Source organism: Abrus precatorius, unplaced genomic scaffold, assembly GCF_003935025.1.
Source record: "Abrus precatorius isolate BTA unplaced genomic scaffold, Abrus_2018 Scaffold8, whole genome shotgun sequence".
NCBI classification, from domain to species: domain Eukaryota; kingdom Viridiplantae; phylum Streptophyta; class Magnoliopsida; order Fabales; family Fabaceae; genus Abrus; species Abrus precatorius.
In genome coordinates, this window is record NW_020874428.1 from 12,810,996 (window position 1) to 12,836,805 (window position 25,810).

The following is a 25,810-nucleotide window of genomic DNA, read 5'->3' on the forward strand; positions in this document are numbered from 1 at the left end:
AGCCCGGTGCTAATCGTCTTGTTCACCTGAAAAATAAATGTAAGGGTGAGTACTCTACACTATCGAAAACACACATAACATAGAGACTCACCTTGCGCACCCACATGTATTCTAACATAATCTACTTAAGTACAGGCAATCACAGACAACACTTTCAAGCATTTCATTTTAATTCATAGCCAATGCACTCACGGCACCAAAATATTTCACACACACGTGCGCTCACTGCACATAGCCACGCTCACTGTGGCATTGTGATAACAGATTCACACCATGGATGGTCGCTGGTTACCCCCACCTCACGGATACCATGTCGGCGGTCACGAGTCGCTCAATAAAGGTGTTAGTTAGAAGTCTAGTCAGGAGGAGAGTGTGTGGCTTGTGGTGCACCCACGCTTACTGTTGGTGTCACCACCACTCTCTCTTCCCCAAAATATTTTTATCGTCCCCATCTTCCACACGTACAGTGTATCACTGAACCATTCATAGCATAATTACAACCGCATTTAACATGCCTCATTCACACGTATTTCAATTGCACATAATATTCATGTTTGTACACGGCACACAGGCCCACATTCATTCATAATACACAACATGCAGGCCCACATTGAAATCACATTATTAAATCACCAATCAATGGCATTTCACAATACCCACTCACCCACAATGGTTTCAACTATCTCATCACACATCATATTGCATTCAAACACAATAACTTCCATTAGCACACATTTCCTACCCTCTATCTCAACCATATTGCAATATTTAGCAAAATAAACAGAAATCAAAACATAATAAGATATAGTAGAATCCCCCTTACGCGAATTCAGCTCTAGAAAGTGCTTCCCACACGAATTTTGTCCTAAACACACAAAAGAATCCCAAGAGAACCAAGGGAAACCAAGAGGACAAAGAATAAGGATGAGAACCTGAAACCCTAACCATTAAAACTCACCTCCAAGTGTTCCCAACTAGAATTCAACCTTCAATCTAGCTCATGAATGACTTTGGAGGCAATTTAATCAGTGAAATAGGGTTTTGGGTCGAGAGAATTAAAGAGATTTTGAAGAGAGGAATGGGAAAATGAATTTCCCAAAACCTAACCCTTTCAAATACCCCTCTAGTCGCGACACTTTCACTATAGTGACACCCTCTCTCGCTACAGAAAAAATCTCAAAGAAAATTGCATCTTGGTTTCTGCAAAATCTCGCTATAGTAAGACCCTCTCGCTATAGAGAGACTGCACCCAGAATTGCACCCCAAACTTTCGCTTTGTCGCTGCAGCGAGGGACCTCTCACTGCAGTGAGAAGGCGACAGTTTCACGCCTTCGTCCCAAGGCCTTCTCGCTATAGCGAGACCTCTCTCACTGCAGCGAGAAGACCCTGTACCCTTGATAGCATGCATTATTTGTGCACATTTTCAATCCTTTAGAGTGTGTAAATTACCTTTCATGTTCCCTTATTTCACAAATTATGGCATTTCCTAGTTAATTGGATGATAGGAACTAAATTTCAATTAATGTCTAAATTCTGTTTTCAGACCTGCACTCACTGTTTTGATCGTAACTTTTTCCATAGATGTCCGTTCGGTCTGATTCCAGTTGCATTGGATTCTTCATTTTCTGGGCTATAAAATTTATATGCATATCGTCCAAATTGGAGCTGTTTTCTATTTTCTATGAATTTTTAAAGTTAGGAAATTTGTGCAGAAATTTTGTATTCGAATTTTGTTCTTGTAATTTCATTTCATTTGTATTAACATTTCATTAGTTTGTAATTTGGGCTGTTTAATCACACTTGTGGGCCCTCCCTTTAGTGTTGGATCTGATCATAAGTGGTGCCTATTAATATGTTAGAGGCTCCACTTTGAAGACGGTTTTTTTGGTTTTTGTTTTGACACACTTTTAAAATTCGGTTTTGGCTCCTAAAATTCTCTCTCGAATTCTCTCTCTTCTCTCTTCTTCTCTCTTCTTGACTTGGCTGAGCATTGGATTCAATGGAAGGCTAGGCTTCTTGGATTGATACACAAGGAATAGGGAATTGCAAGGAAGATTTAGAGTGGCTCCAAGTTTGAATTCTCTTTTCTCCTCTTCTCTTTCGTTTTTCAAAATATTGATAACGTTTGGGGATAGGAATTGAATTGAATTGCGATTGTAGTTTGATTCATGAAATTGAATTAGATTGATAGATCTATTAGTCAAATTCGTAATCTAGTTTGTTAGCAAATTCGATTGAATTAGTTAATGGATTAGATGTTCAAATTAGGGAAACAATAAGGGATGTTGTTTGCATGAACCTATGACTTGTGGATCAATTAATTCTCATTAGATTTCTCTTTTATTCCAGAATTTTATGCGTTTGATCAGATTATTCTTAAACTCTCAAAATTCCCCAATCTTTTGTTTCATTTTAACAATTCGGCAAAGAAGAATTAGATACAAACGTGTCCTCGAGAATTTGACCTTGGTTGACATTATTCTACAAATAATTGCGAAAACCTTGTGCATTTGATAAGTGTTCGACAAAGCTATATCAGTGGTACCAATTTTTCCATGTCCAGCTTCCTCTTTTTAGACAAGAGCTCTTTCATAAACTTTGCATATGAAGGCATTTGTTCTAATGCCTCTACAAATGGTATATTAATTTGGAGTTTTTTGAACACTTCAATGAACCTTTCAAACTGCTTTTCTTGTCTAGGATCTTGTACTCTTTTTGGAAAAGGTAATCTCTTGTACTGCTCTTCATTAATAGGCTTGCAGGCCTGCTCAAATCTCTGCTTCTTTCCCCTCTTTTCTTGATTGTTACTGCAATTTTCTTCTTCTTCTCCCCTCTTAAGCATATTTTATTTCCCACTTTCAAAATCTTCTTGTTTCAGCTTACTTTCATCCTTCAAACTGGTGACTTCATTTTTCTTTCTTGGGCTGGAAACCACTGCTCCACTTCGAGTGGTTATGGCTTGGCATTGCTCCTTTGGGTTCACTATTGTGCTGCTAAGAAACCTTCCTTCATCTCTATTGGCCAGTTGCTCAGCCAACTGCCCAATTTGTGTTTCTAGCTTCTTTATAGAACTTTCTTGATTTTTAAAATTTGTTTCTGTTATCTTCATGAATTGCAATAATGTTTCTTCTAGCCCATTCACCTTCTCACTCAAGGGTCTTTCATTTGAGTACCCTTGATTCTTCTGAAAATGTGCAGAGGAATTCCCTTGGAAGTATTGCTGTTGCAATTGAGGTGCTGCACTTTGGAAAGGTGCAGTAGCTGTATTTCCTCTTGCATTAGAATTTTGTGGATTCCACTTGGAGAACTGTTGTCCTCTATTGTTATTTGGCTAGAAACCAAGTGGGTATGGTTGTTGTGGCCTTTGATAATTGCCCATATAGTTGACTTGATCAGAATGTTCTATAGCTGTGGGATCACAAGCTCCATTCACATGGTTGCCACCACAGAAATCACAACTCAATTGTGAATTTTGGACCACACCAGTCTGCATGTTACTTATTTGTAGAGTCAAAGCAGTAAGCTGTTCAGAAAATTGTTGATTTTGAGCAAACATGGCTTCTATGGATTTTACATCATATCCTCCTCTCCTTGCAGCTTGCCTTTCATTCACATGTTGGTACATGGAAGATGCCATCATTTCAATAATCTGCTGAGCTTCCTCCAATGTTTTTGAACTCAGTGATCCTCCAGTTGCTGCGTCAATCATAGTTTTGGTTGCAGCAGTCATTCCATTGTAGAAAGTTTCAAGCTGCATCCATTCAGGTATGTAGTGATGAGGACACTTCCTTAATAACTCCTTGTATCTTTCCCATGCCTCATACAAAGGCTCTCCATCTTGCTGAACAAAGGATGTAATCTCCCCTTTGATTTTTGCAGCTTTTGAAGGAGGAAAATACTTAACCAGAAATTTGTTCACCAAATCTGCCCATGTAGAAATTTTGCCCTGTGGCTGAGCTTGAAGCCAACACTTAGCTCTGTCTCTCAAGGAAAAAGGGAATAATCTCAGTTTGATTGCTTCTTCACTGACCCCATTTATCCTGGTTGTGTCGCATAGCTGTAAAAAATTTGAGATATGTAGGTTAGGGTCATCAGAATTTCCTCCTGAGAACTAATCATGTTGAACTAAGTGTAATAAGGCAGGTTTAATCTCAAAATGATTGGCTTGGATAGTTGGCCTGATTATAGAAGAATTAAAGCCTTGCAAATTAGGAATTGCATAATCCCCTAAGGTTCTATTCCTGTTTTGGTCTGCCATTTCTGGTTCTAGATTTGGTTGTCTCAAAGGTGTTGGTGTTCTTTTCACTCTAGGATTGCTCTAAATTTCTGGAGAATAGACAACCTCTAAATCACTATCACTTTCTATGAATTTTTCTGCTCTAGACTCTTTTCTCAATCTTCTTAGGGTTATGTCTATGTTAGGATCAAAGACCAGAATTGATTTATTCTTGTTTTTACCACGCATATACAAGTCAAAATGAAACCAAATTAGACTACAATCAGTATTCAGAAATGCACAATAGAAATTATGCAAAAGCTATCAGCAAAAGCATATAAAATTCAAGTCTAACAACTGCAGAATTGTAAAATCATGTAGAAATTATGTAGAATAGAAATTACAATTATGCACAAAAATGAAAAACAAAATTATGCAGAAAATGCAAAAGAATACAAAACTTTATGCAGCAAACACAGTGTAGAAATTATGCAAAAAACTACACAAGATGCAGAAAAATCATGCAAAAAAACTTGAAAGTAAAACAACAAAAAATAAATGCTCAATCTAGCTACTTTTCTGCTACTAATGATATTGAAATTCAAAATTTCCTGGCAACGGCGCCAAAAACTTGTTATTTACAATCTAACACTAGCAAGTGCACTAGGATTGCAGCAAGTAATGAGTGATTTTTAAGAACAGGATGTCGTCTCCACAGGGAATTTAGATTTCAAGTATCAATTCATAGAATTACAACCATTTGAGCCATACGAATTTTGAGTGAGATTTGTAACATATAATAGCAATAAACCAGAACAATACAAAGAATTAACTTGCAGTAAAAATAGTGTAATAAAGTTGTGATGGATTAAGATAGGAATGAAGAATAGTTAGGAATTTACTTCACAAGAATGTCAATATTAATTCAATTATGCCTCTGAACATTCAAGAACTTGGTTAATTGACAATCAGTTTCGTATATTAATAGCCAAAGGTTAATCCCTTAACTCGTTGACCTTAACAAGCAACTAAACCACCCTAATCCCATAGGTGAAGCTCAATTTCATGTTGCATTAAGACTTAGAACATTAGGATTGCAGAATTAAGTGTACTTATCCCTAAGAAACCCCTAATTCTGGTTGTTAATTCAGATCAGAGAATCAAATCAAATTCCCATTGGCATATGTTCCGCTAAGGTTAATCAAATGAATTCCCATTCAAAGATTAGGTAAAGTGCAGAATTAACATCTCCATTAATCCAAATACTCGAATTTCAGAAGCAAGAATCAAATCAATACATCAATTCGAGTTCCATAAACTCCTAACTACAAAGAAACTACTCAGACATAGGAGAAGAGAAAGAGAAAGAAGAAGAAGAAGAACTCCAAGAAGCCATGGCCGCAAGCTCCAATCAGATTCCTTTTTTTGGCAGCTTCAAGACTTGACCCCAATCTTCTCTCTCACTCTCTCTCAACGACAATCTAATTAACAAAACTGAAAATGAATCGAATCTCAAAAATCTGAGCGTTTCTGGTATTTATAGAAATTTTCAGATTTGAGCGTTATCACTTTCCTCAAAAAGAGTAGCTATGCAGAAGGTTGATTGGTTGCGCGTTAACACTTTTATGAGAAAAAGTGGCCACACGTAACTTTGCTGAATTGAGAGCTCTTTGGAACTATCACTCTTGCTGATAAAAGTGTCACCGCAGAGCTCAAGTGGTTGCGCATGACCACTCTTACGAATAAAAGTGACTACGCGCAACTCGCCAAGTTGAAGGCTCTCTGGAACGATCACTTTCGATGACAATAGTAGTTACGCAGAGCTTTCCTGATATTTTGCCTCTCTGGAACTCTCACTTTTCCTGGCAAAAGTGGTAATGCCCAGGCTTCACTTCTTCTTTGAGCTCTGGAGTGATCACTTTCACTGACAATAGTGATCACGCCCAGCCTGCATTTCCTTGTTCTTGTGTTTTGGAGTCCAAACTTGCTACTTTCCTCTTCCTTTTCATCAAGCCTCCATTTCCATGAACCTTGTTCGAATTATTCCTTCAAAGACAAGATTAAAAACTTAATTTCTAAGCAAAAATTCTACAATTGCTAAAATAACTACTAACTAAAAGAAAACTTCAAATCATTCTCTTTTTCTGAGTTTTTCTACTTTCTTCATATATTTTCCTTATCAAATGAGTTAGAATTATGCAAAAATATCAGTAAAAATATGAACTCATCAAGAGAATCGAAAGAGGGCTCGAAGAAAGGAATGGGAAATGAGTTTTCCAAAACCTAAACCCCTCAAATACCCTAAGAGTCGTGATATTCTTACTATAGTGAGACATCTCTCGATATAGCGATGCACTCTCGCTACAACAAGACTCCTTCTCGCTACAGCAAAAATATCAGACCAAACTGCAATTTGGTTTCTACATATCTCATTACAGCGAGATCCTTTTGTTATAGCGAGATTGCACCCCAAAAAATGCACCTCCTCTATTGCCCTCTCGCTGCAGCGAGGAGCCTCTGGCCTACAGCGAGAATGCAACAGATGCACGCAACTCACCCAGGACCTTCTCGCTACAGCAGGAATACCTATTGTTGTACATGAACTCCACCAATGGTAGGCATTCTTCCAAAGTTCCCTATTGCTCAATCTCACAAGCTCTCAGCAAATCTTCCAGAGATTGAATAGTCCTCTCAGTTTGACTATCAGTTTGTGAATGATATGCCAAACTAAGCTTCAACTTAATGCCCAACGCCCTTTGCAGGCTCTCCAAAAACTTCGAAGTGAATCTCGGGTCTCTGTCAAATATCACACTAGTTGGTACTCCATGCAACCTGACTATCTCCCTCACATACATGTCTGTTAGTCGCTCCAACTTATACTTCATGTTGATCGGAAGAAAGTGTGCAGTCTTGGTCAAATGGTCCACTATCACCCAAATAGCATCATGGTTGTTTCTGGTCCTCAGCAAGCCAAAAACAAAGTCCATGAAAATGCTATCCCACTTCCACTCAAGGATCTCCAAGGGTTGCAACAACCCAGGTGGATGCTAGTACTCCACCTTCACCTTCTGACAAGTCTAGCATCTCGACACATACTTAGCCACATCCTTCTTTATTCTGTTATATCAAAAGTTCTTGTGGAGGTTCTGATGCATCTTGGTCGCACTGAGATGAAAACTCACTCTACTCTTATGCGTCTCCTCAAGTATCATCTGTTTCAACTCATCCACTTAGGGAATGCAATCACAGTGGAACTCCAAGTCCTTCCCCTCACTCTTTTGCCTCATCATGTCTTGTAGGAAAACATCTCCCTATTGAGCATTTCGAACGTGTACTAAGAAATCATTGTGGATTGTCATCGTCCTGAGGTACAAACTCTTTGGCCTTACCTCTACAGCCAAGTTCATGTCTCAAAACTCCTCAATTAGCTCCATCTCCTTCAAACGTGTACTAAGAAATCATTGTTGCCATGTGCAATGACTTCCTACTCAATGCATCAGCCACCACATTTACTTTGCCAGGATGGTAAGATAATGTGAAATCATAGTCCTTGAGGAATTCCATCCACCTCCTTGAACTCCTCGAACCCCTCGAACCTTACTCCATAAAGGTAGTGCCTCCATACTTTAAGAGCAAAAACCACCGTAGCTAACTCCAAGTCATGTGTCAGGTAGTTGGCTTTGTATGGATGCAACTGCCTCAAGGCATAGGCAACCACTCGCTTGTCTTGCATCAAAACACACCTAAGTCCATGCCTAGTGCATCGCAATATACATCAAACTTCCATTCCAGATCAGATAGAACTAACATAGGTGGTGAGGTTAACTTCCCTTTCAACTCTACAAAACTAGCTTCATATTCTCTGCTCCACTTAAACTCCTTCCCCTTATGAGTTAGCTTTGTCAAGGGTAAATGCACCTCCTCTGTTGCCCTCTCACTATAGCGATGAGCCTCTCGTTACAACGAGAACATAACAGATGCACACCACTCACCCAGGACTTTCTCGCTACAACAGGAATGCCCCTACAATTCACCCTTAGCCTATTTCTCGAATCAATTTTAGCCCAAAAACAAGCCAACATTTCCATCTCAATTCACCACACAATACATACTCATACACACACACACACATTCACATTAACACACAAATCAACACACACATTGAAATAATAATCCACATACTTATATTACTAATCAAAATAATATTACAAAATTTAGGAAGTTATAGTCTAACCTTCGGTACAGCTGATTGATATATGATATAAAAAGTGGACTTGAATAAAATGGAAATAGAAAAGGATGGAAAATATGTTATTATGAAAGTGACAAATTTATGATATGAGAAATGAAAAAGAGAAAAATTATAATGAGAAATGAAAACTGATAATGATAAGTATAGATAGTTCAGAGATATACTGGAAGTGTGGAAGATGGAAGTTATTTTGAAAATCTTGGGAAAATGAGGGTGATGGATGTTTTTCTTGATTGCGCATAACTGATTAGCATAAAAATACCACAAGCTTCACACTCATTTCTTGATCTTAACTCTTAACTATACTTTTGCTAAAAGGAGTCAGGTTGTCACACGTTGTATCTGTATTGCTGTAGCTAATTAGTAACTATCTATACTAAGGAAGACCTCATGGAATCCCAAGGGAAGTTGATGAGCAATATTTTGAGCCCATGCTTTGAGCTTTTTCTTTGAGTCAATAGGCTTTTTGTTACACTTTTTCTATATCATAGTACTTAAATGGTGTAATTCACTACTAGCAAGTGTACTAGGTAGTTGTAGCAAGTTGTAAAATGTGGAACTCAAATTGAGTCCCAAGTATCGTCCTCTAGGATCTTATTTTTAATCACCAATTCACAAGATAATAACCATTTGCACCAAACAATTCATTGAACAGATTTCAATATGCAAGAAATTAAATTTCAGAATTAAAGAAATGAGATATTGTTAAAACAGAATGTTAATTTGTAATATTTGAATGAATTACGAATGGAAGAAACGTTAGGAATTTATTTCACTAGAATACCAAGATCAATTCAGTTCTGCCTCTGAACATTCAAGCAATTGATTGATTCACAATCGGTTTCTCTTTACAATAACCAAAGATTGATTCCTCAATTCATTGGTCCTAATATTTAACCAAATCTCCCTAATTTCTTAGGCCAAATTTAGTTCAATATTGCATTACGAATTAGAACCAAAAGATTGCAAAACTAAGATCACTTATTCCTAAGAAAATCAATAGTTTTGGGAATTAATTCAGATCCAAGCAACAAACCCAATTTCCATTAGTGAAGGTTACTTTTTGATTAATCAATTGAATTTCCATTCAAAGATCAAGTAAACACAGAATTAATTCCTCAATCAAATCAAATACTGAAAGTTCAGAGTCAAAATGAAATCAATATATCAATTCTAGATCCATAAATCCCTAACAAAAAGAGTTAGAAACACATTACAATGAAATGAAGAGAAGCAAGAAGAAAAGAAGATGAAAAGCAGAGAGCCATCTCCATAACTTTGTCTTCTCCCAGATTCCTCTAGCAAAGAAGAACAAAAGTCGCTCCTCTTTTCTCCCTCTGACTTCCCTTGGAAGTTAAAACGGTTACAACTGAATACTGATGAAACGAATTTTAGCTATTCGTCATGCAAAAGATTGTCGTTAATCCTCATCAAATATGCAAAGAAATGAATGCAGTACTAGGATCTTATCCTAGGTCGTCTCCAAGGAATTTTTGGTTGGGAACATACATCGAACAAGTGTAAACATGTATTTTAAAGCAAGTAAATTGGGGGGAGGTTTGTCAATTTTCAGATTTTAATCAAGAGTAAAGTGTAAACTAGTGAAATTCAATCAATTAAAATGAGTAATTCCTAGTCAATCAATGAGTTCCATCATTATTCTTTCAAATGATTCAATAATCCCCTTTCTTTCCCTTGAATTAAGTTAATCTAACAAGCGAAAATTAACTTTAACATCCCAATTAAAATTAAGCATCTTAATGGGCTCCAATCTCTATCCCTAAGATTAAGCAACCTCAAGGATTAATCAAAATTAAGCAATTTTGAATTAGAATTTCGTTGGGTAATTTAGGGTTCATTAAGCAATGTTCCCTTCATGCAAATTCCATTTCATTCAAAGATTGGGGTCAATAAATTCAAGGAAAGAAAGATTTGTATTACAATTAATCCCAAGAATTCAAGATTCATGTGCATTGACTAGGAATTACAAGGAAGTTTAGCCCTCCATGTGGATGGGCTTCACAAAAGAGAGAAAGAAATGCAAGAATGTAAACATCATTAATGTAAATTCAACAAAAATCAAAAGAGAAATTGGAAATTAAAACCTATAGAGGACCCTTGGCTGTCACCCAAGACTCCAATGTCGTAAGAAATTATCCCAATTTCGCAAAGAAAAATTGTGTACAGTGTCAAAAGTCCCGTACCCTAATTCCTAAAATCTATTTATAGTGTATGACATGTCACCAAAGTGTCCCCTTTTGCCTTTGAAAGTGTCCACTTTGGGCCTTGAAATTGTCCACGCGCAGGATGGAAGGGTTGCCACTTCTCTGGAGTTGCCACTATTTGTGCTGAAAGTGGCTACTTTGGTGCGCGTGGCTACTATGAGAGCCAATAGTGGCCACGCGCAGGAATGCTTCAAAATTAGCGTCCTGAAGCTTCTGGAGTTGCCACTATTTGTGCTGAAAGTGGCTACTTTGGTGTGCGTGGCTACTATGAGAGCCAATAGTGTCCACGCGTAGAAATGCTTCAAAATTGGCGTCCCTGGAGCTTCTGGAGTTGCCACTTTTGGGCTTGATAGTAGCTACTTTGGAACCTTTAATGCCCAGACTTGCTGTAGTTGCCACTTTTGCTCCTAAAAGTGGCTACTTTGGGGGCAACTTTCATCCAAGGACCAAGATTTCTCAAATTTAACTTGGGCACTCTGCAAAATCATCAAGATAATTAAAATTGCAATCTATATCTATGTAATTAAATGCAAATTAACCAAAAATTAATAAACCTATGATATTTACTCAAAATGTGATTTCTATATTATTTTCACTATCTAAGTCCATTTTTTCTATCAAAGAGCACCAAAAAGGCAAGTAAAAATATAATAAAAAGTGGATTCATCAAATACCAAAAACTAAAAATGACAAAAAGCCCTTTTTCTAAGTTTCTAATTCCTATTTATAGAGTTCCTCTAATTCTTCGACTTAACACTTGGAATTTTGAAAGTTAGTTATCCCCAAGTGTTCTGGAATCTTCTAAAAGTGATACAAAAGCTCCAAACGTCTAGAATTGGCGAGAAGAAGAAGTTATAAAAATTGCAGAGTTTTGCGCCAAACGCGCAGTGACTAGAGTGAAGCCGCGCAGTTGCGCGCCTTGGCTGCAAGTGATGTGAGTTGCAACTCTTAGTTACGCGCCAAAGCTCTTAGGATTTCTTTAAGCTTGATTCTTTGACTTTTCTTCTTTAATTTCTGCTTTTAATCCTTCCTTTAAGCACTTTCAACAACTTTCTATCTTTTGCATGAACTGCTACAAAAAATCTAAACAATTTTTAATATTTCAACAAAACAACAATTTATACTAATTATTTAATTTTTGTGATCTTTTTAAGTTTATTTTAGAACTATTTTCCTAATTATTAACCAAAAGCTATGCTAAAAACATCGTAAAATATGGATTTATCACCACCCCAAACTTAGAATTTTGCTTGTCCTTAAGCAAATCAAATCAAATCAAACAAAAGGGAAAGAGAAAAATCTAATTGACAAGAATTCAATCATCAAACTGATTTTTCAACATTTCTAATACCCAATTCTTTATCTTTCTGATTTCTCATCCAAGTCAAGTTATTCATCCATTGATCAGCATGATCATTACATTGTTTTAACCATTTAATCAACAAAAACATGCCATTTGAATTCATGTAATTCAGCAAAGTTTCATATGAGCAAAATTAAAAAAATATATTCATAGCTCAAAAGTAGTGTTTCCCTCATCACTCAATTAGTGTTTAGGCTCAGTATTTGCTCTCAAAATCATCATTTTTACTACACTCTACCATAGGCTTGCATAAATTCTCAATCTGCTCAAAAAAATGTAACAAATCACATATCAAGAGGACTTTTCAGGTGAAATTGAGGTTAAAGGATAGGTAGGTGTTCAAAGAATTTGGAAACAATGCAGGTTATGCCAAACAGAAAAGATGCAATCCAAGTAGATGATATTCAGAATTTTAGCATGAGATTGCATTCTCTTTTCTTCCATTCAATTTCTGCACAGTATTTTCTGAGTTTTTGAAATATTTCAAGTGCTTTTTATTTTCTGAATTTTCTGTACGAATTTCTTTTCTAATTTTCACTTTTCCTATTTCTTCTTTTCAATACTTTGCTTTTTCATTCAATCATTCTTTTCAAATGACTCATACTTTGTTGTTACCCACCCCAAACTTAAAACTTTGCTTGTCCTCAAGCAATGTCACAATATTACAACATGTCACCCCAAACTTAATTCTGAAAATCATCTTTGGTTAAACTTAAATTGCTTCTTTCTTATTTCGAAAGGTGTCATGGTTTTTCAGTAAGGCTTGGATTGAAGTTTACCAAAAGACAGGTTAAAGGCTCAAAAGGGTGAACTAGGATTTTCAACACAAGGGAGGTTTATTTAGGCTCTAAGCATATACAAGGAAGGCCTCCATCATATATGCGATTGTAACATATTATAAATTCAATCAAGAACAATGCAAGTTCTAGAGGTGCAGCAAAGTATGAGATCTATTTCACACATCAAGAAATATTATGCATGAGGCTCAAGTCTCACCAAGGAATTAAAGTGAATATATTAAACAATTAAGCTCACAATCTACTTTTTCAGAATTGAATGCACATAATGGCAAGACTACCTCATTTTGAAATTGATAAGTATGACAATCATGTGAGAATGGGAAAAATAACTTAAAAGAATTTGAAATTCAGAATTTACAGAATCTCACTATTTTCAATTATTTCAAAAAAATGCAATTCAATGATTCATTTTCAGTTATTTTTGTGTTTTTAAGAAGTGTTTTTAGCTTAAAATCATGAAGCAGAGGTACAAAAATTTAAAGGAATTGCATGAAATGAGTACTACATAAATTTAAAGTAATTAACAACAAATTGCATTACAACTGAAAAGGATTTAAAATGTTCTCAGCATTCAAAAGTGCTCACTGAATTATACAAAATATAAATTGTTCTGAACACTAAAACTTTTACAGTTGTAAAATAAAGCAAAATAATGATGAATCCATATTTTACTAGTATTTTACAATAGTTTTTAGTGAAATTAATAAAGAAAACATGCTAGAAATAGTAGAAAACCCTTAAAAAATAATAAAATGTGGCATGTCACTTTTAAACATAGTTATTTTAAAATTCATTGATTTTCTATGTAAAAAGTGACAATTCAAGTATGCTTTTGTAGAGAATTCTGAGCTAAGTTCATGAGGATTGGATGATCAAAGGAAAAATAGAAGAAAAGTAGCAAAAATTGGAGGAAAGAAGTTGATAATTGAAGAACAGCCTCTGAGTGATCACTTTCGCTGGTGAAAGTGATCACTCCAGAACCATAAAATGGAGAAGAGCTTCTACGTGATCACTTTTGCTGGCAAAAGTGAGCGTTCCAGAGAGGTTGCATTGAGAAGAGCTTCTCCGTAATCACTTTTCCTGGAAAAAGTAAGCGTTTCAGAGAGTCCTCCAAGAAGAGTTGATGCGCGTGTTCACTATTTTCAACACGCGCATGACATTAGTAAGGGAAGCTTCTGAGTGGCTACTATTTTCAACAAAAGTGAACACTTTGAAGTGCATGTGACTACTATCACCAGCAAAAGTGAACACGTGCAAGTGGAAATGAAGAATTAGCCTCTGCGTGATTACTATTGCTGGCAAAAGTGAGCACGCCAGCAGAGCAAGAATTCTATAAAAGACAGTTAGCTCAGGAATTAGGGGATTTTTTGGTTCATTTTTATAATTTTCCATTTGTTTTTGTTGTTGAGAGAGTCAGAGAGGGAGATTGAGGACGAACACCAAGCTTCATTTCTTGAGGGATCAGATTGGAGATTGGCTTGAAGATGTTTCTTCTTTATTCATTCTCTTCTCCTCTTCTCTTCTCTTCTCTTTTTGTAACGTTTACTTAAACTCTTTGTGGTTAGGAACTGTGAATCTGAAATAGAAATATTGAATTGATTTTGGATCTGAACTTTGAGTTTTGGATTGGATTGAGTGATTGATTCTGCTATTAAAGTAGTGATTGAATGGAAATTTGATCAACTAATCATAGAGGAACTCTTATCAATGGGAATTGAATTTGTTTCTCAGATCTGAATTAATTGCCAAGGTTATTGGTTTCTTCGGGATAAGATATCTTAATCTTGCAATCTTTTGGTTTCTCAAACTTAATGCAGCATTTGATTGGATTAGATCTAAGGGATTAGAGTGATTTGATTAGATGCTAGATTCATTGAGGCAAGGGATTGTCCTTTGATTAATATAACGTGAAACTGATTGTCATTCCATCTAAATGCTTGAAAGTTCAGAACTTTATTGATTCAATGTTGAAGTTTTGGTGAAACAATTTCCTAGCTACTTTTTCTACATCTGTTTACTATATACTATTGTGCTAACTGTTCTGTTTTACTTTCTAATTTCATTTTTGATACATTCATACCAAATCCATCTGAAATTTGTAAAGCTCAACTAATTGTGATCTTGTGAAGTGGTAATTGAGAACTTTATTCCCTGAGGACGATACTTGGAACTCAATTTGATTCTAAGATTTTTTTATAACTTGCTACAACAATACTAGTACACTTGCTAGTCAGTTTACTTTCAGTGCAACAATAGTTGTTCAAGTAACAAGTTTTTGGCGCCGTTGCCGGGGAATAATTTGTTTCAATATCATTAGTAATAGGAAAATAACTATATTAAGCAATTTTCTTTAAATTTTTTGCAAATATTACATTACATGTGCAGTTTTCTGTTTTCATTATACTATATCTGTGTTTAGTTGTATATGCGTGGCAAAAACAAAAATAAATCTACTCTTGTCTTTGATCCTGACATTGATAGAACTCTTAGGAGATTAAGAAAAGAGACTAGAGTAGAGAGATCTTTAGGAAGTGACAGTGATCTAGAGGTTATACATTCTCCAGAATTTCAAGTCACTCATTTTGCAAATAGGAAACATTCACCTTTTAGCCAACCAACTCCAAAAGTTGAAATGGCAGAACAACATAGAATGAGAACACTAGGAGATTATGCAATTCCAGATATGCAAGGCTATAATTCTTCAATTGTTAGACTAAACATTCAAGCCAATCATTTTGGGATAAAACCAGCCTTACTTCACCTAGTGCAACAGGACCAATTTTCTGGTGGAATTTCTGATGATCCTAATCTGCATATTTCTAATTTTCTACAGTTGTGTGATACTATAAGGATGAATGGAGTAAGTGAAGATGCTATAAGACTGAGGCTATTTCTACTTTCTTTAAGAGACAAAGCCAAATGTTGGTTACAAGTACAGCCTCAGGGAAGTATCACCACATGGACTGAACTTGTGAATAAATTTCTAACAAAATATTTTCCTCCCTCAAAAGCTGCTAAACTGAGAGGAGAAATAACATCTTTTGTGCAGCAGAAAGGAGAATCACTTTATGAAGCATGGGAAAGATATAAAGAGTTGCTGAGAAGATGTCCACATCATTGTATTCCAGAATGGATGCAGCTGGAAACTTTTTATAATGGAATGAATGTAGTAACTAGAACTATGATTGATGCAGCTGTAAGAGGATCTTTGAGCATGAAATCCTTGGAAGAAGCCCAAAGAATCATTAAGATGATGGCTTCATCCATGTATCAGAATTCCAACTTGAGCAATACAAGAAGAAAAGAGGCAATGAATATGAAGCAAAGATGATGGAAACTTTTCTTGCACAAAATCAGCTGCAGAACCAATTATTTTCTGATCAAATAGCAGCTTTGACTCAGCAGATTAATAATTTGCAGACTGGAAATGTGGTAACAAGTCAGTTGACATGCGATTTTTGTGGAGGAAATCATGCTAATGGTGCATGTGATGTACCTACACCTAAACCACAAGAGCAAGTCAATTATATGGGGAATTATCAAAGACAGCAACAATCTTATCCTCAACAATCATTTGCTCCTGGATTTCAGTATTCTAATAATAGGAATAAACAATTTTATAAATGGAATCCTCAAAATTCTGCAATGAAAAGCACTAATACATCTCTTCCATTTTCAAATGCAGGAAATCACCAACAACAGTAGTACTTTCAAGGAAATTCTTCTACTCAACCTCAAAGGAGTCAACATTCAGCTAGACCAATGAGGGAAAGAATGAACGAGATTGAGGAAACAATGTTACAATTCATGAAAGTTACTCAATCTAGCATTAAGAATCAAGAAGCTTCTATGAAGAAGTTAGAAACTCAAATTGGACAACTGGCTAAACAATTAACAAGCAGAGATGAAGGAAGATTTCCAAGCAACACAGTGGTGAATCCAAAGGAACAATGTCAAGCTATAGTTACAAGAAGTGGAGCTGTTGTAGCCAGTCCAAAACCAGCTGAAAAGAAACTGAATAATGTTGCAGCAGAAAAACAAGTAGAAAATGCAACAGAGGAAAGAGATTTAAAAGAAGAATTGCAGCAAGGGAACTTCAAGCTACTAAAGAGAGAACATTCAGAAAAGAAAGAAGAAGTTCATAAAAGTCCTGAAAGAAAGACAAAGAAGCAATTTTTTTAGGACACTTACAAGCCAATTGATCCAAAAAAATATAAGAGACTGCCTTATCCTCAAAGAGTGCAAAATCCTAAGCAAGAGGAACAGTTTGAGAGGTTTCTAAACGTGTTCAAAAAGTTGCAAATTAATATCCCATTTGCTGAAGCTTTGGAGCAAATGCCATCTTATGCCAAATTCATGAAGGAACTACTCTCCAAGAAAAGGAAGTTAGAACATGATAAGTGTTGTTGGCAATCTAACACTAGCAAGTGCACTAGGATTGCAGCAAGTAATGAGTAAAATTAAGATCCAAATATCGTCTCCACAGGGAATTTAGATTTCAAGTACCACTTCACAGAATTATAACCATTTGAGCCATACGAATTTGAATGAGATTTGTAACATGTAACAGTAGTAAACCAAAGCAATTAAAAGTAAAGGAAACTTGCAGAAAACACATCAATGAATGCAATGTGTGATTAGAAATGGATTGAAAGGTAGTTAGGAATTTACTTCACAGGAATGTCAATATTAATTCAATTATGCTTCTAAAAATTCAAGAACTTGATTAATTGACAATCAATTTCGCATATCAATAGCCAAAGGTTAATCCCTTAACTCATTGACCCTAACAAGCAACTAAACCACCCTAATCTCTTAGGTGAAGTTCAATTTCAAGTTTCATTAAGACTTAGAACCTTAAGATTGCAGAATCAGGTCTCTTTATCCCTAAGAAATCCCTAAATTCTGATTGCAAACTCAGATCAGAGATGCAAATCCAACTTCCATTGGTAAGTGTTCCTCTTTGATGAACCATACGAATTTCCATTCATAGATTGCAAGAAAAGCAGAATTCACAATTCAATTAATCCAAGAACTCAAAATTCAGAAGCAAGAATCAAATTAATACATCAATTTGAGTATCATAAACCCCTAACTACAAGAAAACTACTCAGACATGGGAGAAGAGAAAGAGCAAGAAAAAGAAGAAGAAGAAAAACTCCAAGAAGTCATGGCCAGAAGCTCCAATCCAATTCCTCTTTGTGAAAGCTTCAAGACTTGACCCCAATCTTCTCTCTCAATCTCTCTCAACAAGATCTAACAGAAAAATAGAAAAATAAAAACAGAACTCCTAAAAATCTGGGCGCATCTGGTATTTATAGAAATTCCCAGATTTGCGCGTTATCACTTTTATGAAAAATAGTAGCTATGCAAAGGGTTTATAGTTGCACGTTAACACTTTTATGAGAAAAAGTGGCCACGCGCAACTTTCCTGATATTGAGAGCTCTCTGGAACTATCACCCTTGCTGATAAAAGTGTCAACGCAGAGCCCAAGTAGTTGGCGTGATCACTCTTACGAATAAAAGTGACTACGCGCAACTTGCCAAGTTAAAGGCTGTCTGGAACGATCACTTTCGACGACAATAGTGGTTACGTAGAGCTTTCCTGATATTTTGCCTCTTTGGAATGCTCACTTTTACTGATAAAAGTGATGACGCCCAGACTTTCTTCTTCTTTGAACTCTGGAGTGATCACTTTCACTGACAATAGTGATCATGTCCAGTCTGCATTTTCTTATTCTTGTGTTTTTGGAGTCCAGACTTGCTTCTTTCCTCTTCCTTGTCATCAAGCCTCTGTTTTCATGAACCTTGCTCGAATTATTCCTTCAAAAACAAGATTTAAAACTTAATTCCTAAGCAAAAATTCCACAATTGCTAAGATAACTACAATTTTAAAGAAAACTTCAATTCATTCTCTTTTTCTGAGTTTTTCTGCTTTCTTCATATATTTTTCTTATCAAATGTGTTAGAATTATGCTAAAATATCAGTAAAAATATGGATTCATCAATAAGACTGTACCCTTGACAAAGGAGTGCAATGCTATTCTTAGAAGAAAACTTCCTCAAAAATTAAAAGACCCAGGATCCTTTAGCATACCTTGTGAAATAGGAAATTATACTGTGGGAAAAGCATTGTGTGACTTGGGGGCTGATGGAACGAATTTCGCTACTCGTTATGCACAAAGATTGTCGTTAATCCTCGTCAAATATGCAAAGAAATGAATGCAGTACTAGGGTGTTGTCCTAGGTCATCTCCAAGGGATTTTTGGTTGGGAACATACATTGAACAAGTGTAAACATAAAATTTAAAGTAAGTAAATTGGGGGGAGGTTTGTCAATTTCCAGATTTTAATCAAGAGCAAAATATAGACTAGTGAAATTCAATCAATTAAGGAGAGTAATCCCTAGTCAATCAATGAGTTCTATCCCTATTCTTTCAAATGATTCAATAATCCCCTATTTTTCCCTTGAATTAAGTTAATCTAACAATCAAAAATTAACTTTAGCATCCCAATTAAAATTAAGCATCTTAATGGGCTCCAATCTCTATCCCTAAGATTAAGCAATCTCAAAGATTAATCAAAATTAAGCAATTTTGGATTAGAATTTTGTTTAGGTGATTTAGGGTTCATTAAGCAATGTTCCCCTCATGTAAATTTCATTTCATTCAGAGATTGGGGTTAATAAATCCAAGGAAAGAAAGAGTAATATTGCCATTAAACCCAAGAATTCAAGAACCATATGAGTTGACTAGGAATTACAAGAGAATTTAGCCCTCCATATGGATGGGCTTCACAAATGAAAGAAAGGAATGCAGAAACGTAAACAACATTAATGTAAAATCAATAAGAATCAAAGGGAAATTGGAAATTAAAACCTATAATGGACTCATGGCTGTCACCCAAGGCTCCAAAGCTCTGAAAAGAAACTGTCCTAATTTGGCAAAGAGAATGAAAGAAAATAAAAATGTTCAAGTCCCCGTACCCTAATTCCTAAAATCTATTTATAGTGGAAGACATGTCAGCAAAGTGTCCACTGTTACCTTTGAAAGTGTCCACTTTGGGCCTTGAAAGTATCCACGCGCATATTTACGTAAGCTTGCCAATTCTCTGGAGTTGCCACTTTTCATGTTGAAAGTGGCTACTTGGATGTGCGTAGCCACTTTCAAAGGCAATAGTGACCACGCGCAAATTGCTTCCAAAAGTGGCGTCCTGGAGCTTTCTGGAGTTGCTACTTTGCATGCTGAAAGTGGCTACTTTGGATGCGCGTAGCCACTGTGAAAGACAATAGTGACCATGCGCAAAATGTTTCTCAAATGGCGTCCCTGGAGCTCTCTGGAGTTGCTACTTTAAAGGTTGAAAGTAGCTACTTTGGAACCTTTAATGCCCAGACTTGCTGTAGTTGCCACTTTTGCTCCTAAAAGTGGCTACTTTGGGGGCAACTTTCATCCAAGGGCCAAGATATCTCAAAATTAACTTGGGGACTCTGCAAAATTATCAAGACAATTAAAATTGCAATCTATATCTATGTAATTAAATGCAAATTAACCAAAAATTAATAAACCTATGATATTTACTCAAAATGTGATTTCTATATTATTTGCACTATCTAAGTCCATTTTTTTCTATCAAGCAGCACCAAAAATGCAAGTAAAAATATTATAAAAAGTGGATTCATCACAACCCCAAACTTAAACTTTTGCTTGTCTTCAAGCAAATCAAATGAAGAGGGTTGGATTTATCCAAAATTTTTTTTAGAGATTTTCATTTCAACTTCATGCTTTAATTAGCACTTCCAATGTAACGCCCCAATTTTTGTAGCCTAATTGTTATCTGATAGAGTCGTGAATTTCTCGCAGTTCTGACCTGCCACTGTCGGAATAGATAGTTAGATATTAGACTCGAATCGATCGTCTCAATTCGTAGAGAGCCCTGCATTTTAGCATGACTGCATGCATTATACTCGGTCCCGACATCGTCCAATAATCCCTAATCTTGTTCCGTTATGAATTTCGAGAAAATGCTTTGAAAATTGTGCCAAAAAGTGTTTTTACCTTTACTTTTCAAAAAAGTTACTTTTGCCTCAAAAGACGTGCAAAGTTAGTAATAATTACTTAGATTTTGCCATAATTACTTGGATCCTGTAATGATTGCACTTTTCGCCGTAATCATTACTTAGCCGTCGCAATGATTGCACTTTTTCATCATAGTCAGTGCTGAGCCGCTGCAATCATTGCGCCGAATCTTCCAAAATCTATTTCTGGCCAATAGAATTTCATGCAAGTGTCTCGTTTTCTGATTCAAGGACGCCTTGAAATTTGAAACTTCCTTTTGTGTTTTTCGAGGAGCTGCCATTATAAATTTTACCTTTTTCAGAATTTGTACCAAGTCTCGTCGCATTTATGACGACCAATCACATTGCATGCAATCTTAGTTTTAGAAAATCCATGCAACCTAAAAGTTTGAACCCTTGAACCGCGTGCGTGATCTTGTACTAACCTAGGCCAATTTCCATCTTTGGTAGCCAAAAATTCCACACTTGTTTCTTGCCAAATTTGTTCATTCAACCTTATTTTGTCAAAATCATGTGCATAGCTTCATGGAATCCTATCCCTAGTTTTCATTGGCTGACCGAAAATTCCATGCTTGATTCTTGTCACTTTGCACACAAAATTAACACATTTCTCCTTGCTTTTGGGAGCTAGAATCGGTGAGGATGGTTTCAAATATTCACAAGTCCCTAAATTACTATTCTCCTTGAAAGTTTGCACCCAATATTCCCTTGGACCCCTCACCCTTCACGTCCACTTTTGCACCATGGGAAACCTGCAAATTTAAAAGCACACTAAACCAATTTCAGCAAGCAAAGATAACCCAATTGGCCATCCAAAACCGTGAGCACTTCTTCCTCACTTTGCATCCATCACACCACCAAACACATGCAACTTTCTCTCAATCTCACCCATTCTCTCAAAGACTAAGCCGAGAACCACCATCCTCTCAAGCACTCTTTTCCCTTCCTTTTCTCAAGGCAAAAATCGAGAGGACCAACCCTTCCAAGTTCCTCCATTTTCGTGCAAATCTCTCAAGGACATTTTTGGTGGAGAATTTTGGAGTCTTTGGTGCAACCTTTTCTCAGATTCAGCTTTGCACTTGAAGATCTTGGAGTTCAAGCCTTTTCTTCATCCATTTTTCACGTCCAAAACAAGGCAAGGGGGAGTTCTCACCTTGCTTTAATTTATTTGCCATTTTCTTTGTGTTTTTCGTGATTGTACCATGAAAACTCTATACTTTGCCTCTTGGAAATCTTTGGTGATGTGAATGAATCCTTGCATGATGGTTTTGGAATTTTCTTGCCTCAAAGTCCTAGTCTTTACCCTTGCATGTAAATTTACCCTTAAAAGTTATGATTTTTATGATTGCATGCCCATTTCTCTTTGAACCTTGTCTCGATTTTTGACTTGTACCTTGCTGAAATTTTATTTAGAATGCTTCCAATACTTGAAATGGTGATTCGAAAGTGTGTGCATCCATGGCAACCCTTGCATGTTGTTTTCCATTTGGAAAGTCTTGATTTTTCCTCTTGCATGTGTTAGATCTTCAAAAAGTTTCCATTTGTTGGCCTTGCACGTTGATTTCATATAGTGGATGCCTCGGTTTTGAACTCTTTGTGCTTGCATTCTTGTTTAAAATGTACCCTTTCTTTGGAATAGTAAAGTCGTGACCTTGCATGGCTATTTGAACCTTGTTTCTTGTGTTTTTCTCCTTGAATTCCATATCTAATGAAATTGGTACTTGGATGATGTTAGGAAGTGAATGCATGTTCATTCTAAAGTGTGTAAGTGTAGAAATTTAGAGGAATTTAATGGTATTTAGGGGCTGGACAGAACGCTATTTTTTAAGCAAAAGGTGGATTATCTCTTGTAATTTGGTGTGATTACCTTTGGAAATGATATGTGAACATAAGGCAAGTGTCTTACGAAAATGTGTTACCAAAACTTGGCCTTGCTTGCCTCAGTTTTTATCCTTGGAATGGCTAGATTATTCCAAAACTTTTTATAAAAATTTCCTTATATGCCTTCGTTAAAATAAGGTTTTGATCAAAGGAGAAAGAGACTTTTACTTGGCTGAAATTTAGGAAAGTTTACTTGATGTGTGTAAAGAGACGTTTGGAAAAATCATGGTAAGAAATTGTGTTTTGTTGGTGTGCATTTTGCTGTATGATGTGAAGTGTTATCATGGCAAGGATATGTGAAAACTTTGATTTCTACCTATGTGTGAGGTGCTGGAAAAAGTGTGCATGATATGAAAATATTACTAGCTATGCTTGGTATTTCTTACGTGAAAAATAGTGACATGTGTGCGGAAATGTGTTAGTGAAATAGTGGTTTTATGGTTTAATACATGGCTTAAAATTATATGAATTGCGTGCTAAGAGTCATGAATGTGCCATGAACTCACCTAATAGTTCAATCATGCATCATTGCATCTCAATGGAATGAAATCTTGATAAATTTGATGAATGTGGAAAAAGTGCAACCTTGACATTAAAAGTGCTATGATGATAATGAACTTGTGCCCTTGGGGCTTGGAAATGGGATTGAATTGTGGCTTGATGAATGGATGAGGTGAATTATGTAATGAAACCGAGAATGTGGAATGGTTGGTGGAGTGTATGAATTGTGAGGAAAGAAAGAAGAACCAAAGAGATGATTAAGAGTGTTGTGAGTTTGCTTGAATTGTTTAAAGGATTAGAAGGAGCTAAGATTGACCAATTCTCCTTGATTGAGTGTGAAAAACCGAGAGGTAAAATACTTAGAATTTATGTGGATTAGTCTAATTAATTAAAGGATTAGAGGGACCTTAAGTTTGGTTGGAATTTCTTAATTGGAGAGTGAACAACCGAGAGAAGAAACCAAGTGAGTGTGGAACTTAGTGAAAATTATTGGAAACTTAGATAGAGCTAAATGTTAATTCAATTGGGGAATCATTTAGGGTGAACCTTGAATAGCGAGAATGTCAAAGTAAAAAGTGAGACTCGATTCGAATGATAAGTAATGAATTGAATGGATTGCCATATTGGAATGTATTTTGCTGCACTTGAATGACTGTGATTGTGGAATCTATCCACGAGAATGTTTGAAATACCATGGAATCTATCCATGTGATTAATGAGGCTCATGGAACCTATCCATGTTTGCTAAGTCATTGGCTTATGTTGTGCATCGTTTTATTTTATTCGATGCTATGCTACTGTGCTAATTTTGATAAAATGACAAAACTATTGAATAAGACTAAAGATGCCACCTCATGCATCATTTCATTGCTTGAAACGACTCGAAGGCACTTACAACCGCACAGCTTGAAGGTGTCGTTGGTTCGGTCCCGAGATTGACCTACAGGGGGTGGTGAAAGGGGATCTGGAGACTCAAGTGGTAACAGGTAAGAGGCGCGCCTGTGGCCGAGTCATGATCCACCTGCAGACCTTAGCAAAACCCGACAAGGACCGCGCATTCTATGGTCGTCGAGGTCCATTCCCGAAGAGACCCACTGAGGGGCCAAACACCATTGGTGTTCTTTGATGCTGAGCGCATCCGATATATGTATAAATTTTATACTGTTGTGCAGAACGATGCAGGGAATGGAGTCCTCCGATCGCCTTTCTGACTCAATTGTTGAACTCTATGGTACCGACTGGGAGAGTCGCCAGTCATAGAGGATGGGATCCCCATGCATTCATATGCACATTATTGAAACATGAGAGAATATCCCTGTGAGGCTGAAACTTGCATCCATGCATCATATGCATTACTGTTAGGTAGTGAATTGGTTGTGATTATGGAATTGCTTGTGAGTGCTAGTATTGAGTATTCATTCGATTTCTTCCATATATATCTATATGTCCTATGATGATGGAATGCCTTGATTATTCTGAGACTGCTATGAATTATGGTGATTGATCTGCCTGCGCTTGAAATGCCGCCTTCCTTGGGGTATGGCAATTATATGATGTTTGTGTTTGGAGAACTCACCCCTTGGATTTGTGTTGTTTGTATCCCTTTTCTATATGTTATAGATGGCCAGGCACAGCATGAGGGTGATGGCCCTTTCGTCTGAGGAAGACATGTGGGAGTTCGATGCCGCGACCCATCAAAGTATCTTCCGTGGCTTCGCACTCGTCGTTAATGGGAAGTATAGTGGAGGCTCATGGATCACTGAGTATGTAGCTGATACCCCTGTTGAGATCATCTTTTCTGCACCCTCTGGAGACCCGTAGTTACCTTACCCTACTCCACCCATTTCTCTATCACCCACCTTTGTTAATCCCCATACACCTACCCCTGTGACCGCACCTGCACCTGTTGAGAAGGATGTCCATGTGGTGGAATCCTCAGTTAGGTGTGAGGCTAGACCTTCCTCTCCACCTCCTACCTATCCACCTCCTCATTCACCTCTTGCCACCTCCCGTTCGCCTCCTCGCGCTGCTGGTTGGATTGATGATAGTGATGGAGAGCCTTCTATTGCTGCCACATCTTCTTCCCCTACCTCTTCTGAGGAATCTGACTCGATAGGAGATTATGCTCCATATTTTGTGAGATTGGGTGATGAGATGATTTTGTATTAGGGGAACTGGTCTTAGGGAGTGAGATTACTTTATTTTATATGCCCCCAACTATGTGGTTTTATTTGAGTACTTTGGATTATGTTGCTAACTATTTCACTACTTTATCGTATGGAATTATTCAGTGATGTCGAGATGTTGATGTTATATTATTATGATATAATTGTTATGATTTGAGGTAATGAACCTCCATGAGAAAAAGGGAATGTCGAATGCAATAATTTGTGCACGTTAACTCTCTTTACAAAAAAAAAAAAAGTCTCAGATTTTGGTGTTTTCTGAAAATAAAGTATCAGAGACATATTTGACTATGTCAGTATTTTGGGTCGTTAC

The 25,810-nt window shown here is 36.6% G+C and overlaps 1 protein-coding gene and 2 non-coding genes across 3 annotated transcripts; 1 reads left to right on the plus strand and 2 right to left on the minus strand.

The window, feature by feature from the left end:
* Positions 1-2,845: 2,845 nt before the first annotated feature.
* LOC113874248 lies at positions 2,846-24,390 on the minus strand. The gene is made up of 4 exons (XM_027512479.1): positions 24,341-24,390; positions 7,785-7,971; positions 3,389-4,057; positions 2,846-3,331 (listed from the first exon to the last, which is right to left on the minus strand). The coding sequence occupies exons 1-4, from the start codon at positions 24,388-24,390 to the stop codon at positions 2,846-2,848; spliced, it is 1,392 nt and encodes a 463-aa protein (XP_027368280.1).
* Positions 3,768-3,874, plus strand: LOC113848563. Its single transcript, XR_003501828.1, has one exon. It is a non-coding gene; the product is annotated as a small nucleolar RNA R71 (small nucleolar RNA).
* On the minus strand, positions 15,873-15,979 carry LOC113848724. The gene has a single exon (XR_003501984.1). It is a non-coding gene; the product is annotated as a small nucleolar RNA R71 (small nucleolar RNA).
* Positions 24,391-25,810: the final 1,420 nt, after the last annotated feature.

Bases quoted from the DNA above. Each gene is read 5' to 3' on its own strand.
- LOC113874248 (XM_027512479.1), bottom strand. From the start codon at position 24,390: ATGGACCTCGACGACCATAGAATGCGCGGTCCTTGTCGGGTTTTGCTA. The intron at 4,058-7,784 runs GTGGATGGAATT...AATTTTTTACAG, and splicing joins GGTTCGAGGAGTTCAAGGAG to CTATGCGACACAACCAGGAT. The intron at 3,332-3,388 runs GTCAACTATATG...CTTGGTTTCTAG, and splicing joins CTATAGAACATTCTGATCAA to CCAAATAACAATAGAGGACA.